This window comes from Capricornis sumatraensis, chromosome 3 (assembly GCF_032405125.1).
Source record: "Capricornis sumatraensis isolate serow.1 chromosome 3, serow.2, whole genome shotgun sequence".
Classification (NCBI taxonomy): domain Eukaryota; kingdom Metazoa; phylum Chordata; class Mammalia; order Artiodactyla; family Bovidae; genus Capricornis; species Capricornis sumatraensis.
The window spans coordinates 51,690,463-51,708,869 of record NC_091071.1 but is presented as its reverse complement, the minus strand read 5'-3'; the positions used below and the strand labels follow the sequence as shown (position 1 = coordinate 51,708,869).

Sequence of the window (18,407 nt, the reverse complement as noted above, 5' to 3'; positions counted from 1 at the left end):
CAAAGGCTCTTTTACATACATGTTGGTTTATTTCACTACATAGGGTCCTCCTGGGGAGCGTGGTGGCCCAGGCCCCGCAGGGCCCAGAGGAGTTGCTGGAGAGCCTGGACGAGATGGCCTCCCTGGAGGTCCAGGATTGAGGGTAAAGAGAAACACTTGTTTGATCCACACTGTCATTTAGTAAGAGGAAAAGCAAATGAAGAGCATTCAAAAATAACTTAAGTCAGACACTATGTTTTGTAGCCTTAGATGAAACAAAATTATTTTATGAAAATTTAAGCTGGTATAGATTGAAGAACATAAAATAGAATGCTTCAGTTAGATATTTAAAGACAGAAAAATGTGTGTAAATATGAGGCTGCATATGTCAGTGGAAATCTCAAAACTTTATAGATAGATATTTTAGTTTTTTTTTTTTTTAATTATCATTTTTAAATCAGCTGACTGACTGAATTTTTCAATTTAGGGTATTCCCGGTAGCCCCGGAGGACCAGGCAGTGATGGGAAACCAGGGCCTCCCGTAAGTACATTTTCAACATCTCATTTTACAAGTCCAGAGAATAGTTAAATGCACAATTTGGACTAGCCTTCATGCATATTGTATAGCTTTCGTATGTACATTGCATATTTTATCAAATTTTTTGAAATTCCTGTTAATATAATTTTTTCTTATTAGGGAAGCCAAGGAGAGACTGGTCGACCTGGTCCTCCAGGTTCTCCTGGTCCGCGAGGTCAGCCTGGCGTCATGGGCTTCCCTGGTCCCAAAGGAAATGATGTGAGTTCCTCCCTTCTTCAATAAATAAGTTAATGGAAGTCCTTTTATTTTCCATATGGGGGTACAGATGGCCCCAAACTTATTTCCACTTCAAAGCACAGAAGAGTATATGAGAAAGAAGCTTCCCTCCACCGTGTGAGAAGGGAGCTAATGTATTTTTTTTTTTTTTTGGAGTTCTGGGCAAAGAGCAGAACACTTATGGAAGCCTAGTCTAGAAAGGAGTTTTCAGTTCGGGATATATACATGTGTGAGTAGGGGGCAGATCAAAAACACAAGAGAACACGATAATGAATAATTTCCTTTTGAGATTTAGTAAATACTGGCTACTTCTTTAGGGTGCTCCTGGAAAAAATGGAGAACGAGGTGGCCCTGGAGGTCCTGGCCCTCAGGTATGTAGCTTTTATCCACTCATTTCCAGTCCTCTGACAGTACTCCCCAACCTTTTTGGCCCCAGGGACCAGTTTCATGGAAGACAATTTTTTCCAAAGACTGAGGGAGAGGGGATGGTTTGGGGATGATTCAAACACACTGAATTTATTGTGCACCTTATTTCTATTATTATTGCATAAGCTCCACCTCAGGTCATCAGGCATTAGATCCTGGAGGTTGAGGACACCTGTTGTATTAGAGGCATTTCTCTCCAACCCCACGACCTCTGTTTTCTTTATCTCTGCTTCCATAACTGCTTTCTTTTAGGGTCCTGCTGGAAAGAATGGTGAGACCGGACCTCAGGGTCCTCCAGGACCTACTGTAAGTTTCCTCGTGTGAACTGGAAACGGAAGTGGGTGGGAGTGGGCCTGAGGGAAGACTTTGGGAATTATGCAGCCTCTGACACTGTATTGTTACAGTTCACCAAAGCAATTATGAAGATTATTTATTTAATCAGCTAGCTAAATACTCACATTGAGTAAAGTTTGTGCCGTATATGTCTTCCTTACATCACTTCCGCAAGCCAGACTCTGCCTTCCGTCATACCATTAATTTTTAAATTAAGCAATTGGCCTGATGAGATGAAAAATATGTGGATAAATATGAAAGGATATTTTATAGTGAAGCATCTCGTTGTATGTTTTTACATAGGGGCCTTCTGGTGACAAAGGAGACACAGGACCCCCTGGTCCACAAGGACTACAAGTAAGAATTTGTTAATTAAATGTCATTGGGCCCCTATTTTTATCAGTAGTTTCGTTTGATAGCTATATTTGTTAAGTTAATCAACACTTCAATATTTTTGTGACACTGAAGGATAATTCATCTTAAGCTTAAAATGTGTGCATCTGACTTCTACTTTGAAGTTCACATGATTCAATATGCTTATATTTATTTTTATTGTAATTTAAATGTATATAGCTAAATTCACCTAATCATAATTCATTTTTATATACAACAAGAGAAAGAATAGAGGGAGATGAACAAAAGTTTCTAAGATATGAATATCACCTCTCTGTCACAGGATTTTGAGGGCTACAAATTTTCTACACCTAAAAAGACTGCTAGAACTGTTTTTTGAATACTCTGCAGAAACATACTTTCTTAAGAGAAGCTTTCCTATAATCAACGTTTGAAGTGATTATACAATACAAATATGATTCTTTATAGGGCTTGCCTGGAACAAGTGGTCCTCCAGGAGAAAATGGAAAACCTGGTGAACCTGTAAGTTGCATGTCACGTTTTCAAAACTCAGAAGCCAAAAGAATAAACAGTAATCATTTATAAATGATTAGCTTTCACATTTTCATGCCACAGTATCTGAGTTTTAACATTTAGTTTTGAAATAACAAATGTTATTTGTTAGTTCTTTAACAAAACAAAGAACAATTATTGAATCCTAACTATTCCATGAAAAGTTTGAATTTTATCATAAAAGGACCTTAAAAAAGAGAATATAGCTCATGACTGGATAAACTGAACGAGTCAAGTGTGTATTTTGCTTATTTATTTATATAGCAAATATTCTGATAGAAGCCTAATCATGCAATGTCAACACTGTCCTAGGGTCCAAAGGGTGAGGCTGGTGCACCTGGAATTCCAGGAGGCAAGGTAAATATTTCAACTTACTTTCTCATTTCTTCAGCATTTTTAGTATATCAAACCAAAATATTCCTTTTTTAGAAACACAACATTGAAAATGTTTGATGAAAACATTTAGGGTAATCCAAGACATTTCCAATACATTAAATTTGCGTCATCTAGAAAATTAAATTTTCTGACATCAATAAACAAAGTAGAGTCACCTATGGGCCTGAAATTTCAAAAGAAAACCTTTCTAGTGCATTGCTTCTCTACAGGAAAATGGTTTTGATAGAACAACTTTGAAATTTTCCCCTCATGATAAAATAATAATAAGTGTCAAAGCTAGCTCATCAGACCAGGTATAAAAATTCCTTTGCTTAGAGTAATTCATTTTAAGTTTCCATTTTTCACTCAATTGATCAAATGCAGTTTAGAATTATTAAAATTTCCAGATTATTCAAAAAATCAAGAGCATTGTGGTCTGTATCAAAATAATACAATGTAGGGTGTTTTTGTTTGGTTTTAAGCCTGAGTTTCCTAACAGGGATTTTCTGTTTTCCTCCAACAGGGTGATTCTGGTGCTCCCGGTGAACGCGGACCTCCTGGAGCAGGAGGGCCCCCTGGACCTAGAGGTGGAGCTGGCCCCCCTGGTCCCGAAGGAGGAAAGGTAATTCCCCCATCCAATTCAATTCACTTAGATTTTACAAAATGCATTCTGTATCTTTCTTGTGAGTTATGACTTCTCCTTTAATTTCAGGGTGCTGCTGGTCCCCCTGGGCCACCTGGTTCTGCTGGTACACCTGGTCTGCAAGGAATGCCTGGAGAAAGAGGGGGTCCTGGAGGCCCTGGTCCAAAGGGTGACAAGGTATCAACCTATTTTCTATTAATTATGTAATATGACAGACAAGTAATCCATTTCTAGAGAAACTGTTTAATCGGAACACCTACAATACATTGCAGTGAATCTTGAGGGCTGCTCCTCTTTTTGTCATATTTTCACTGGAGCTACCTCTAATCTGATGCCATTGTTTTTTATTTGACAGGGTGAGCCTGGCACTTCAGGTGTCGATGGTGCTCCAGGGAAAGATGGTCCAAGGGTGAGTACTCAAACAGAGGAGAAGCAAAATTTATGTAGTATGGAACAGCCCTTCACCTCAACTTATTTTTTCCAAAAACTCTTCATGATAAGTTAGATCATACTTTGCCACCTTCAGGGCATTAAAAAAGAACTAAATGACATGATTATTAAAATTTCTGATTTCTATCACTAACAGTTCAACAATGACCTGAGAATGGAAAAATCTCAAAAGTATGATAAGTATTACAAGCTAAAGTCATAGTAATTCACTAAAATCCAAGATAATCAATACTGCTCATGAAGGAACTTTTTCATTTAAAAAAGCATTGAAATTCCATGATATATTCATACCATTCTTAGCAATAAAAAGGAGTGAACCATTGATACATACAACAATGCATACAGACCCCAGGGACATCATTCAGTTAAGTTCAGTCGCTCAGTCGTGTCCGACTCTTTGCGACCCCATGAATTGCAGCACACCAGGTCTCCCTGTCCACTCCTGGAGTTCACTCAGATTCACGTCCATCGAGTCAGTGATGCCATCCAGTCATCTCATCCTCTGTCATCCCCTTTTCCTCCTGCCCCCAATCCCTCCCAGCATCAAAGTCTTTTCCAATGAGTCAACTCTTCGCATGGGGTGGCCAAAGTACTGGAGTTTCAGCTTTAGCATCATTCCTTCATGCTGAGTCATAAAAGTCAGTCTTGAAAGGATCCATACTGCATGATTCCATTCATGAAACATTTGAGATATGGAACAGTTTTATGGTTGCCAGAAGTTAGGAATAAGGGACAGGGAGAATGATATAACTGTAAAGAGATGACATAAGGGGGTCTTTTATGATAATTGGATATTTGAATATCTTGATTGTGATGTGGTCATGCAAGGTTATACAAAATAAAATTGCATTAAAAATTACATACACATATACACAAAAAAGTAAGTGCATGTGTAACTGGTATAATCTGAAAAACTCCATGGATTGTACAAATGTAAGTTTCTTGGTTTTGATACTATACCATAGTTCTGTAAGATGCAATCCTGAGAGAGGCTGGGAGAAAGATGTACAGAATTTTCCTGAATATTTCTTTGCAATCTTCCATGAATCCATAAAACTATTTCAAAATAAAAGTTAAAAAACACATTACAATCAATTCTGTTCACATTAGAGAACACCTAGATATGACTGTAGCAAATAAACATGATAATTAAGCCATTAGATAGATGTTATCTTTACTGAAGTTGCCTTAAACAAATTCATAAATACTTCACTTTTAACAGACTAGATAGGAAAGCCATCATCCAAAATTCTAAAATCTAATATTTTATTTATGTAGTACAAGTAAACCTTAATGTTTGAAAATTTTGATGTGAAAACTTTGATATGTGCAGCAATACTTTGAGTGGTTAAATTAAATATTTTGAATTATTATACAGTTAAATAAAGCAGTACACTTTAATTTTAAAAGATATGACTGTAAGATCTTACATCATGTCTTATTTATCTTCTGCAATAGATATAACTATAAAGAGATGACATGAGGGGGTCTTTTATGGTAATTGGATATTTGAATATCTTGATTGTGATGTGTTCATGCAAGGTTATACAAAATAAAATTGCATTAAAATTTACATACACATATACACACAAAAATAAGTGCATGTGTAACTGGTGCCATCTGAAAAACTCTATGGATTTAGTAAACTGTGCAGGATTTGTACATTGAGTAAAGAGTATTTAATTCAAGCCATCAAGGAGACCACATTATCTAGCTTATTAGATGAACAATATATCCATATATATGCCTTTTGATTAATAAAGAAAATGGTGCTGTTCATCTTCAATATTAAAGTATATTTCTATTTCTTTAGGGTCCCACTGGTCCCATTGGTCCTCCTGGTCCAGCTGGTCAGCCTGGAGATAAGGTAACACTTAACACTGTTTAGAAACAGAAAGTGTCTTTTGTTGCTGTTTAGATAAAGGACAATTTTTTTTTTTTTCTTTCTTAAGGGTGAAGGTGGTGCCCCTGGAGTTCCGGGTATAGCTGGTCCTCGCGGTGGCCCTGTAAGTACAGATGTTTTAACATCATTTTAGCCCCACAAAGGCAGCAGCTACCTGTGCTTCCCTCTTTAGCAATTCTGTCCATGGCCCTAGTCTCAATGTTAGCATCATATGACATGCAAGGCAAGGTTAAAGTTCTTAAAGCTAAGATTCACAAGAGACTGTGAGACCATTTCAAATCTTGCCATCTTTCCTAAGTAATTCTGGAAAAAAAATATAAAAGTTGCATAAGTAATAATATGCATTTTTAAAAGAGTATTTCTTAAAGCCATAGGATCTTTGCCCGAGGCTACTTCTAGATCCAAAATTTTCTGCCTTCAGGATTTGCAGACTCAGGAGAGATATTTAGTAAATGTTTTTAACTAATTGAATGATTTCTCAACACTTTACCTTATTTTTATCTTTTTAAACCCTTGCATTTTTAGAAGTTATACAATTAGGTTTTTTAAATACTTCAAAATTCTCAAATTATTTTTCTTACAAAAATAAGAAAAAAATTTGCTACTTCGAATTCTATTGAAAAATGGAAAGGTCTTTAGAGGTTAAGCTCTGTTAGCTTTGCATACTAACATTATCTTTCCTTAGCTTAAAGGAAAAGATAAGATGATGTAGAGGATGATATGTGCTCCCAGTAGGAAGATATTTCACTGTCACTAATGAGGATATTTTTCACTTAAGGGTGAGAGAGGCGAACCGGGGCCACCAGGACCTGCTGGCTTCCCTGGTGCTCCTGTAAGTATGATCATTAAAACATGCATGTCACATAGCCCAGAATCACTATCTCAGTAAGAAATAGTAGGAGAATAAGTCAAGTCTGAATTCTAGTCTATCTCAGCCACTCATTCCCTATGAGGGTTCTTTTATCCCCCTCCCGTTTTTTTTTAAACTTTATTCTTACTGTTTAAAAGATGGATACAAAAACACCTGGTTTGCCTTTACACCAGATTAATGAGCCTAACACGGTCTCCTAGACTTAAAGCACTCTGAAAGTTTTTATTAAAGTTCTTCCATTTTTAAATGGCACTAAATAAAATTTCTTCTAAGCCCCATCTTTCTCAAATGCATTTATTGGTGCTTGCTTTGAAATGCACAATCCTTAGAGAGAGGTTCTCCCTTATAAAAAAATTATGGAAATCGTACCACTTTCTGGACAATTTTCTTTTATCATGGAAACTCTTTTTATTTTCTGGTGGCTTCATGTGGGGTATGGGACCTTATTCCCCAACCAAGGATCAAACTCATGCCACCTGCAGTGGAAGCATGGAGTCTTAACCACAGGACCACTAGGGAAATCTTTATCATGGAAACATTTTCATTGACTTCGTTTCTTCCATGTCTTCAGAGATGGTTCCAATTTTATTTCAACATCTAAATATATCCACTGCTATGTATAAAATAGATAACTAATAAGAATCTACTATAGAGCACAAAGAAATCTACTCAATGCTCTTTGGTGACCTAAATGGGAAGAAAATCCCAAAGAGAAGAGATACATGTGTACATGTGGCTGGTCCACTTTGCTGTAGAGCAGAAACTAACACAACATTGTAAACTATACTCCAATAAAAATTAATTTAAAAATTGAAAACAGATTTAAAATATCTCTCTGCATGAAAAATTCTATTTTCTGAAGAAAAAACTAAGGATAAGCCCAGTGCATCGTGAAGGGTGTCAGCTCACAGGCTGTTTTTGTTTCTGAATGCAGGGCCAGAATGGTGAGCCTGGTGCTAAAGGAGAAAGAGGGGCTCCTGGCGAGAAAGGTGAAGGAGGCCCTCCTGGAGCCGCAGGACCCCCTGGAGGTTCTGGGCCTGCTGTAAGTATCTCTCTTTCTCTAAGCCTTCTAAAAGAAAGTACTTAGGTTTGTCAATAACTTAATATTTCACACCGAGAGAGAGCTTGTCATGGTGACAAGAATACAGTTTTCATAGGAATACAGTTTTGAGTTTGAAGCTTGGCTCCAACAATCTAGTTACCTCCATCAAGTTATTTTCATGTCCTCAGAGAGTTACTATTTTTGTGTTTTGATGTAGGTTCTCATTTCTGTTGTAGTGTTTTCCCCCAGTTTTATTGAGATAAAACTAACATATACATTGCATTGTATAAGTTTAAAGTACAACATAATGACTGTATGTGTTGTGAGATGATTGTCATGATAAGCAGAGTTGCTGATTTTTCAAAGGTTTAAGGCTAATCCCAAATTTTGATTTTGATACTATTCTTATCAACCATTTCCATCTCCATTCCATATAGGGTCCCCCGGGCCCCCAAGGTGTCAAAGGTGAACGTGGCAGTCCTGGTGGTCCTGTAAGTAATGATCATCTGAACTATTATTGAAAAGCATTAATCAATATCAATCTGTATAAAAACTGCTTTGAAAGCCCTAGTTTCCTACAGAGAGTATAAAATTATGATCACGTATTCATGTGTGAGTTATATGTAAATTCCAAGAAGAAAAAACAAACCATAAAACGCAGAATAGAATGCAGTTCCTACCACATTTCTTACATTTCATATGTGTTTTAGTAGTTAATTATTTGTTCTCCTTGATTTTTGATATTCAAAAGTACATTTATCATTTTGCAGGGTGCTGCTGGCTTCCCCGGTGGTCGTGGTCTTCCTGGTCCTCCTGGCAATAATGTAAGTACTTTTTAAAATAATTTTAAGCCATATAATCCATAAAGAGTACTCATATGTGCATAGGTTGAGAAACTTATCCACTGCAACTTCTCTTCTTATAAAATACCATATAAAATTATTTGAATCCAGGTGAAAGAGGGAAGAAAAAAATGTACTTTTTCATTATAAAATATTCAAATATCAAACATTTCTTTGTAGGGGAACCCAGGCCCCCCAGGCTCCAGCGGGGCTCCAGGCAAAGATGGTCCCCCAGGTCCACCTGGTAGTAATGGTGCTCCTGGCAGCCCTGGGATCTCTGGACCAAAGGGTGATGCTGGTCAACCAGGTGAGAGGGGAGCACCTGGCCCCCAGGGCCCTCCGGTGAGTGCTTTCTTTGCTCTATGGATTAATAACAGTTTTATTTTCAATCACAAATCAGTAGAGGAAAACATAGTCACATAAAGAGTAACCGGGATTTCATTATCCATCACAACAGGGAGCTCCAGGCCCACTCGGAATTGCAGGAGTTACTGGAGCACGAGGTCTTGCAGGCCCACCAGGCATGCCAGGTGCTAGGGGCAGCCCCGGCCCACAGGGCATCAAGGTGAGTGTAGCTGTCTTTCACTGGACCTTTGTTTCCGTTATGAAGTCTGATAGTCTTTAGACATCACATGACCATAGCAAGTATGTAATGAACAAGTTTCCCTGTAATTAGATGTAAATTCTTGATATTTTCAGTTTCAGGAAGCATGCATATTATTCAAAGGCTCTGGAATCGGAAAACAATGCACATCCAGGACCAACACAAATAGATTGATATCACAGAAAATATCTTGTCATCTCAAATACCTCTATTAGGAACCTTGTCAGCATTCTTCAGTTTGCTGTCAGTCTTGAAGGGGAAAAGAATCTCAGCTGTAGACCTATGATTCCTTTAATGGATACCAATTATCCATCAATTCAATTCATTTTATTCTCCTGACTTTCTTTCACTGATACTTCTATAACATCCTGGTGCTTAGCGTCTTAAATATCCATTTAGCAAATAGAGTAATAAAATTGCATTTTATTAGCGCTCACATTTTGACACTTTGAGCACCCTTTTAAACTGAAAGTCATAAAATATTGTAGTGAAATTACAATATAACATTTAAGTCTATTCAATTTATATGAACATATCCAATAAATGTATATTCTTTAAATAGAGGCAAACATTCAATATAACTTAATTCTAATGGGCACCATAAACCTGTGGTTTCATGATGATTAATCATTATTTTTTTCTTATAATAGCCACGTCTACTTATGTACCTCATATTCGGATGTATTCTAATATGATAATAAATATAATTGCTCAGGCATCCAGGTTCATTGGACAAGTTAGAACATACAAGAAGTTTGTTCGCAAAGCATTTTTCCTCTGACAGGGATAGTTTTAGGAACAAATTCAATAAGAATTGAATAATACAAAGTTCATCCCTGGGAAATAAAGACATCTAAAAGTATCATATTAATTGATTTCCTGGAAAGAAATATGTATTTCTTTTATTTCTTTGTACACAGGGTGAAAATGGTAAACCAGGACCTAGTGGTCAAAACGGAGAACGTGGTCCTCCTGGCCCCCAGGGTCTTCCTGGTCTGGCTGGTACAGCTGGTGAACCTGGAAGAGATGTAAGTACTAGTTCTCAGAAAATATCCAATGAAGCACGCTGTTGTTGTTCAGTCGCTAAGTCATGTCTGACTCTTCGAAACCCTTTGGACTGTAGCACACCAGGCTTCCCTGTCCTTCACCATCTCCTGAAGTTTTCTCAAATTCATGTCCATTGAATCAGTAATGCCATCCAATCACCTCATCCTCTGTCATTGCCTTCTCCTCCTGCCTTCAATAACTTATTTAAGCAAGGGTCAAATTGGCCTTGCTGCTGCTGCTGCTAAGTCGCTTCAGTCGTGTCCGACTCTGTGCGACCCCAGAGACGTCAGCCCACCAGGCTCCCCTGTCTCTGGGATTCTCCAGGCAAGAATACTGTAGTGGGTTGCCATTTCCTTCTCCAATGCATGAAAGTGACAAGTGAAAGTGAGGTCGCTCAGTCATGTCCGACTCTTAGCGACCCCATGGACTGCAGCCCACCAGGCTCCTTCGTCCATGGGATTTTCCAGGCAGAGTACTGGAGTGGGGTGCCATTGCCTTCTCCGACAAATTGGCCTTGCTTGGGTCTAAAAGTGTAAATATTGCCACATGTCAAAGTTCACCTTTTTTCTCTAATAATAAATATTCTTTCTATTACAATTTATTACAATACAGCCTTAACCATTCATGTTCATTAATATTTACCCAGTGAAGGATCATTAATGGAGAAGGATATAATATTTAGCTAAATAAATAAAAGAGTTGAGGATTTGGAAAGCCCCAGTTTACAGCATTCCTTCTGGGTAAAAATATTCTGCATATTATCTGTGATTAGTCCTTTCTTAAATTGTAGATTTTCATTATCTGCTTATTACTATGTGTCAAGCTTTTATTTATTACCTCTCTCCTAAGAGCCCTGTTTACTTTCCTAGTCACTTCTCTCTCTCTCACCCTGTGAAACTGTAGTATCACGGGTGTACTGCCTCTCCACGTAGGCATTGTCAACCCTTGCAGGGTCATACCCATTGTCACATCTAAGATTTTTCACTCCCAAGAACCAACTTTCATTCTCTTTAGGAATGATATTTTACCCATTGAGAATGCATGGCTTCAGTGGTATTTAAATAGTTCCAAAAATTTTGATTTCTTTTCTTTTTCTTTTTTCTTTAATCAGGGAAACCCTGGATCAGATGGTCTGCCAGGCCGAGATGGAGCTCCAGGTACCAAGGTATAACAAACACAAGTACAGTAATTTTTTTGTAGGTTTTCATTATACCTTTTAATAGATGTAATTAAAGCAATAAGTGCTGATCAGATCAATTTTGGAACTGTGAACTTGTCCATAGGGTGACCGTGGTGAGAACGGCTCTCCTGGTGCCCCTGGAGCTCCTGGTCACCCAGGCCCTCCTGGTCCTGTCGGTCCAGCTGGAAAGAACGGTGACAGAGGAGAAACTGTGAGTTCTAAGGAACACCATCTTTCCTTACTTACCCATTTTCCGCAATAAAGAACTCGGGAGACAAAAGATAGAATGTCATATCCGCCAACCGAAAGATCTACTCTCGTTTGTTTCACAGTTTTGTATACTAGTCATTCCTCAGACAACGGTGGTGACAAAGATATATGAGAAATTTCTGGCAGCAGTCAAGGAAGAATTCATTTTTTAAATTCAAAATGCTATTAATCACACCAAGTGTATATCCGCTTGGTCAACATATAGTTGAACTAACAGGATGTTCTCAGTTTTCCTGTTTAGACCCCCCCAGGTAAAGCTATAAACAGGTCAAGGATTTGTAAGGAAAATGTAATCCTAACTTTCAGTAGTATCAGCAAGCATACCATTATTCTCTCACAATGAAAAGATTAGCATGTAAATAAAACAAATCTATATCAAAAAGTGAACACTTCCCCCGTGTTTGTTCATTTGTGTATTTTTATTTTAGGGCCCTGCTGGTCCTTCTGGGGCCCCAGGTCCTGCTGGATCAAGAGGTGCTCCTGTAAGTTTTTGTTTGTTTGTTGTCTATTTTAACTACTCTATGGTGTAGGAAACAGTCTATTTTCTAGCATGTACAGGAAAAAGGGATGAATAAATGCATAACTATGGAACCAAATTTAAACTTTCCTCTGATGAAACAGAAAGCAATTTAGGATCTAAAATGTCGGCCTTGGGTATACATGGCAATTATTGGGGTTCTATACAACTCTCAGTCCAGAGTCCAAACCACCGCAACAGTTCACGTAAGCCATGCCTGTCGATGGGACTTCTAGCTTGCAGAATATTATAAAATTGACTTAACTGTTATGAGTTCCAACTTGTTTTTCCGATGTGTGTGTGTATGATCCTAATCTGAAATGTGTTTATAAAGGGTCCCCAAGGCCCACGTGGTGACAAAGGTGAAACTGGTGAGCGTGGTGCTAACGGCATCAAAGGACATCGTGGATTCCCTGGCAACCCAGGGGCCCCCGGATCTCCAGTAAGTGCATCCGCTTTGTTAGAAAGTCCTCTCAATGCAGTTTCACTGATGAGATAGGCACACCTTAGAGATCAATAATAGAAAAATGTTCATCTCTGAAAGCTTATGTTACAAGAGATTAGAAATCAATTTAAGAGCTTATTTGAAATAGTAGTTGGCATGAGACAATGGGGAGAATAAGGAAAAATAACTCATGTTTCATCTTGACCCTCAAGTTTCTCGATCTGACCTTGAAAATACAGTTTCCTGAGTTTTTTGAAGGCGTCACTCAAATGCACCTTTCTTTCCTTTCAGGGTCCCGCTGGTCACCAAGGTGCAGTCGGCAGTCCAGGCCCTGCAGGTCCCAGAGTATGTACAAGAGAAAGATATTGGAAGTTCCATGTTTAAAAATTTTTGCACTGCAGGGAAGTATTCTACCATTGTGATGTCATGATCATTTCTTAGGGACCTGTTGGACCCAGTGGGCCCCCTGGCAAGGATGGAACAAGTGGACACCCTGGTCCCATTGGACCACCGGGGCCTCGAGGTAACAGAGGTGAAAGAGGATCTGAGGTAAGACATTACTTATAAACATGTGTATCTAATTTGTTATAATCTGCACATTTTCAGAAATACTTTGCAATATTTTAAAATTGAGATAGCAAGCTAAACACAATACAATTACCGAACTTAAGTTAGGGACTGAACAATCACTTTAGGACATTCTCCACCATATGAAAACTTTCTCCATCACACTGCCCACAACAGGGAGAAAACAAGAAAACCTTCCTTATAGTTTGATCAGATAACAGTTATATCAGAATGAAAACATAGCACAGTTAATAAAAAGAACTCTGCCAGTGCTGATCTCATGTTAGACAGCTCACAACTATGATCCTCATAATGACAGGCTTAAAGTACGGATGCATTCCACTGCTCAAACAGCTTCAGTGATTATTCCTGTTTTGCTGCTTACGCCGTCATTTCTAACACATTCCTATCCCACGCCTTTGGGGTAAATGGAAGAAAAACTATTATCCCCACAAGTTACACAATTAAACACAAAGTTAAGTGGTTAACCCCAAACCACAAGGTTAATGATAAATCTGGGGTCAGAATCTAGGTTTCCTGATCATAACTCCTCTGCCATGTCAGCATTAGAATTGCTAACATCTTAGAAGAACACACGCTAGAGTAAACTTTGTGATCTAACACCACTTCTTCCGATATGGTAGAACACAATAAACTTCATAATAATGGATTACAGTTATAAATTGGTTAATATTCCTTCAAAAACAACCCAAGTAAACTTGTATCAAAATAATTATGCTGACACAATGTATTAATTCTTTGTAAGACATTTTCTTGGGCTAGCAATGTATTTTTTCAGTGGGTACCAAACAAGTTCACATCACTGACGTATGTTCTGACACATCAGTGATGTATGTTCTTACTCCTTCTAGGGCTCCCCAGGCCACCCAGGACAACCAGGCCCTCCTGGACCTCCTGGTGCCCCTGGTCCATGTTGTGGTGCTGGCGGGGTTGCTGCCATCGCTGGCATTGGAGGAGAAAAAGCTGGTGGTTTTGCCCCATATTATGGAGATGAACCGATAGATTTCAAAATCAACACCGATGAGATTATGACCTCACTCAAATCAGTCAATGGACAAATAGAAAGCCTCATTAGTCCTGACGGTTCCCGTAAAAACCCTGCTCGGAACTGCAGAGACCTGAAATTCTGCCATCCTGAACTCCAGAGTGGTATGTTGGGGAAACTTTCACTCTCATAGCAACGGGATAACAGAGAAAACTGCCTGTATTCAAATTTAGGGAAAAGGAAAATTTTACTGTGAGTAGAAGATATTGTATAGCAGGAATAATCCTTCAATAGTGTTAGTTGAATGGAACACTCCTTGATGTTGTAAGAAAACATGAATTTTGTAGATGTACTTACTGTAACATAAATTCAAAATATTCCAATATAGGAAAATTTAAAGACAATTTTGTAGAAATTTTAGAACAAATCATGTTTGGGCACATTTCTTCATATCATCACAAAGTTCTTTGAGTTATAAACAACATATATCACTATGTTCTCAGGGTCAAATATTTGTTATTTGATGCAGGCATAATTTGCAATTTAATCATTGTAACCTTTTTACTAAATTTTTCAAATTAAGAAACTATCCAGAAGTTCCTCTATTATGCTACACTAAAAGTGGAAATATGTAAAATACAAAGACATTGGCAGTCAACATTGTGAATGCCTCACTCAGTCACTCCAGTTGTGTGTATGAATGCCTTACAAAATCATTTTGGCCTAAATCCCATTACTGAACTTTATAACCAATTCCATTGTCCTTTTTGTGACTATTCAGGAGAATATTGGGTGGATCCTAACCAAGGTTGCAAATTGGATGCTATTAAAGTCTACTGTAACATGGAAACTGGGGAAACGTGCATAAGCGCCAGTCCTTTGACTATCCCACGGAAGAACTGGTGGACAGATTCTGGTGCTGAGAAGAAACATGTTTGGTTTGGAGAATCCATGGAGGGTGGTTTTCAGGTAAGAAAAGATATGCCATTTTTCTTTAACTGATTTATCTTTGCTTCCCTAATTTTTTGTTCCTCCCATTTATTCATCGCAAAGCAAAGATAGTTAATAAATAGAAAAGTGCAAAAAGTTGTATATACCCAGATAGCTATTATAACTTGTTTCTTGAAACTAAATTAGATTAAATGATTAATACACAATCACCTTTCTTTCAAATTTAAGATCTTTACGCTGACACTATATATTATACATGCAATAAAAAGTTGTAGATAAAATACATAAACAATTTACAGTATAGTGACCATACTCTCTGTATAAATCCATTAGGTATAATTGCAGCTAAAATGTTTGATCAGCTTTATTTGTTCCCTACCACAGTTTAGCTATGGCAATCCTGAACTTCCCGAAGATGTCCTCGATGTCCAGCTGGCGTTCCTCCGACTTCTCTCCAGCCGGGCCTCTCAGAACATCACATATCACTGCAAGAATAGCATTGCATACATGGATCATGCCAGTGGGAATGTAAAGAAAGCCTTAAGGCTGATGGGGTCAAATGAAGGTGAATTCAAGGCTGAAGGAAATAGCAAATTCACATACACAGTTCTGGAGGATGGTTGCACAGTAAGTATCAGCATTTTTATAAGCATGCCTTATGATGAGCTCAGCTTGCTCATTTAATCATGCTAGTTTTAAAAGAAGGAATAAAAATAATGAGTGTGAACAAAAGATGGCATACGGTGTGAGTTATGTTAAATACTGATTCACTCCAGGGAAGGTTAAATGTCACAGACAATGAGTTTATCTTCTCAACCTCCAGGTGAAAGCTAATTACTATGAAAGCAATTGAAATTTAAACCCATGGTATAAACTTTATCAGATAATTTAGATGATTACTATCCATTCTACATAACTGCCATCATACAATCTCAATCTAAAATCTGGTTTTAATTTTACTTTAAATCAACCCTTTGTTATTATCATTTATGAACAGAAGGAGAATTCACTCCTAATATTAATAATATCTCACAAGTTCCAGTATAAAAGACCTATCTACTTCTTAGTAAACTAGCTCCCTACCTGGTAGCAATGATCAGAACTGAGGTTTCTGAGAAGGCACTGGCATGTGGCAATCTCCCTGTTGGGTTTACCCTGAAGTACTGTAAGGCTTTGGTTAATGATATGGTTTATCTGCTGGGAGGATTATCACTTTGAACTGGAGCAAGTCTCATATGTATACATTGCAAGTTGGTAACTCCCTTTAAGCAAAATATTTTTAAAACTTCATCAGAAAAACTAAATAATTATAATGTCATTATCACTTACATTTTTTATTTGCTCTTTTTTTTTTTTTTACAGAAACACACTGGGGAATGGGGCAAAACAGTCTTCCAGTATCAAACACGCAAGGCCGTCAGACTACCTATTGTAGATATTGCACCCTATGATATTGGTGGTCCTGATCAAGAATTTGGTGCGGACATTGGCCCTGTTTGCTTTTTATAAACCAAACTCTATCCAAAGTCCCAGAAAAAGCTTCACACTCCATATGTTCCTTTTGTTTTAATCTTGTCAGCCAGTACAAGTGACCAAGTTCCAGTTATTTATTTCCAAAATTTTGGGGAAAAAAGTGTAATTTGACCAAAAAAGGATATTTGTTTTTGCTATTACACCAAATACAATTCAAATGCTTATTGTTCTATTTTTTTATCAATTTCAATTTCAAAATGTCTCAATGGTGCTATAATAAATAAACTTCTACACTCTTCCAATAACACTGTGTTACATTCTTTGAATCCTAGCCCATTTTCAGAGCAATGACGGTGCTTACCATTAAAAGATTACCTTTCTTCTGAAACAGTCAAGCAAGAAATTAGAAAAGAACTTCCTGTTTCAACTACCTCAACCTGGTCAGAAACACAAATGAATTCTATAAGTCCCAGAAGATGAAAAAATTTGTATAAAATGCCAAAAGTTATAAACTTCACTAAGTTCCTAAAATATTGGTTTTAAAAAAAGTAGAATATAGTGAAAAACTTTAAAGAAATAGTTCTGAAGCCATAATTAATCTTGAATATCAACTGCTTTTAAAGGTGCTTTTCTTTTTTCTGGTCATTGCTGGTCAAGTTTACCAATATTTGGCAAGTCTTTAAAGACACATGGTCTGGTGCTAATGTATTTTCACTTTTAAAACTCTAGGTCAGAATTGTTGCCTTGCATTCAAAACATAGTTGCACCATCTGTACTTGTCTCCTGTCAAAAATGTTTCCTGGTGTATCACTGCAGGAGACACTTTCCCTGCATCCTGTGAAAGTCAACAACAACAAAAAACTAATAAAGGGGCTGCTTTTGTCACAGTAACACAGAGAATGTGTTGAAATTAAACTTTGTAAGCTTGTATGTGGTTGTTGATCTTTTTTTCTGACAGACACTCATAATAAAAGATCATAATAAAACATTCCTGGTTTTTGTCAGCTTTTCATAGATGTATGAACTCCAGTGATTTTTCCTGGAAAAAGCATATTGAGTCTTAGCTGTCTCACTTAATAATACAATAATGCTCCTTCAGGAATATGAGATAATATAACTCATGATGGAAAGAGAGATAATGCTCAATGGGGAATCTTGCAGATTTTTAGATCATATTTAGTAGAACTCCTTGGGACATGTTGAAAACCGAAGGCTTCTATTTGACACAATCCCTGGAAATAGTAACATGGTAAATTAGTGAGTCCCTAAAGTAAGAGTAATAAAGGAGGAAATTTCTGGTAATTTAGAAGAAAGCAAGCTGGGTCTAGCAAAACAGACTTTAATATTGAGAATAATTGCAGGGTTATTCTACTGCTTCTAAACACCACCTCATTGCCCTCTTGGGTCAGGGCAATGCAAGTTATTAATTTTCTCCACCAACACATTATTAATTTTTTAGCTACTGTAAATAATAATAGTATCATCTTACATACCTGACTTTATAGTTTGAAATTTATTCACTCTATGATTAATAATAATACCTTCAAAAATAAAAATTCCTTCAATCATATGTCAAGACTCTTTGTCCACCTACCCTTTAAGCTCAGCTCAGTTCAGTTTAGTTGCTCAGTCGTGTCCGACCCCATGGACTGCAGCGCTCCAGGCTTTGCTGTCCATCACCAACCCCCAGAGCTTGCTCAAACTTATGTCCATCGAGTTGGTAATGCCATCCAACCATTTCATTCTCTGTCGTCCAATTCCCC

General features: G+C 37.5%; 1 protein-coding gene across 1 annotated transcript in view; it reads left to right on the top strand.

Moving 5' to 3' along the window:
• Nucleotides 1-17,603, top strand: part of COL3A1 (collagen type III alpha 1 chain) — a 40,131-nt gene extending 22,528 nt beyond the window's left edge. The window contains exons 22-51 of the mRNA XM_068968192.1: nt 44-142; nt 467-520; nt 677-775; nt 1,111-1,164; nt 1,472-1,525; nt 1,856-1,909; nt 2,375-2,428; nt 2,771-2,815; nt 3,357-3,455; nt 3,546-3,653; nt 3,832-3,885; nt 5,740-5,793; nt 5,879-5,932; nt 6,608-6,661; nt 7,635-7,742; nt 8,180-8,233; nt 8,513-8,566; nt 8,765-8,926; nt 9,042-9,149; nt 10,109-10,216; nt 11,347-11,400; nt 11,519-11,626; nt 12,114-12,167; nt 12,537-12,644; nt 12,939-12,992; nt 13,089-13,196; nt 14,087-14,384; nt 15,002-15,189; nt 15,556-15,798; nt 16,534-17,603. Coding sequence (XP_068824293.1) covers nt 44-142; nt 467-520; nt 677-775; nt 1,111-1,164; nt 1,472-1,525; nt 1,856-1,909; nt 2,375-2,428; nt 2,771-2,815; nt 3,357-3,455; nt 3,546-3,653; nt 3,832-3,885; nt 5,740-5,793; nt 5,879-5,932; nt 6,608-6,661; nt 7,635-7,742; nt 8,180-8,233; nt 8,513-8,566; nt 8,765-8,926; nt 9,042-9,149; nt 10,109-10,216; nt 11,347-11,400; nt 11,519-11,626; nt 12,114-12,167; nt 12,537-12,644; nt 12,939-12,992; nt 13,089-13,196; nt 14,087-14,384; nt 15,002-15,189; nt 15,556-15,798; nt 16,534-16,680 — 2,892 coding nt within the window. The 3' untranslated portion in view covers nt 16,681-17,603. The remainder of the gene's footprint in view (nt 1-43; nt 143-466; nt 521-676; nt 776-1,110; nt 1,165-1,471; nt 1,526-1,855; nt 1,910-2,374; nt 2,429-2,770; nt 2,816-3,356; nt 3,456-3,545; nt 3,654-3,831; nt 3,886-5,739; nt 5,794-5,878; nt 5,933-6,607; nt 6,662-7,634; nt 7,743-8,179; nt 8,234-8,512; nt 8,567-8,764; nt 8,927-9,041; nt 9,150-10,108; nt 10,217-11,346; nt 11,401-11,518; nt 11,627-12,113; nt 12,168-12,536; nt 12,645-12,938; nt 12,993-13,088; nt 13,197-14,086; nt 14,385-15,001; nt 15,190-15,555; nt 15,799-16,533) is intronic.
• Nucleotides 17,604-18,407: the final 804 nt, after the last annotated feature.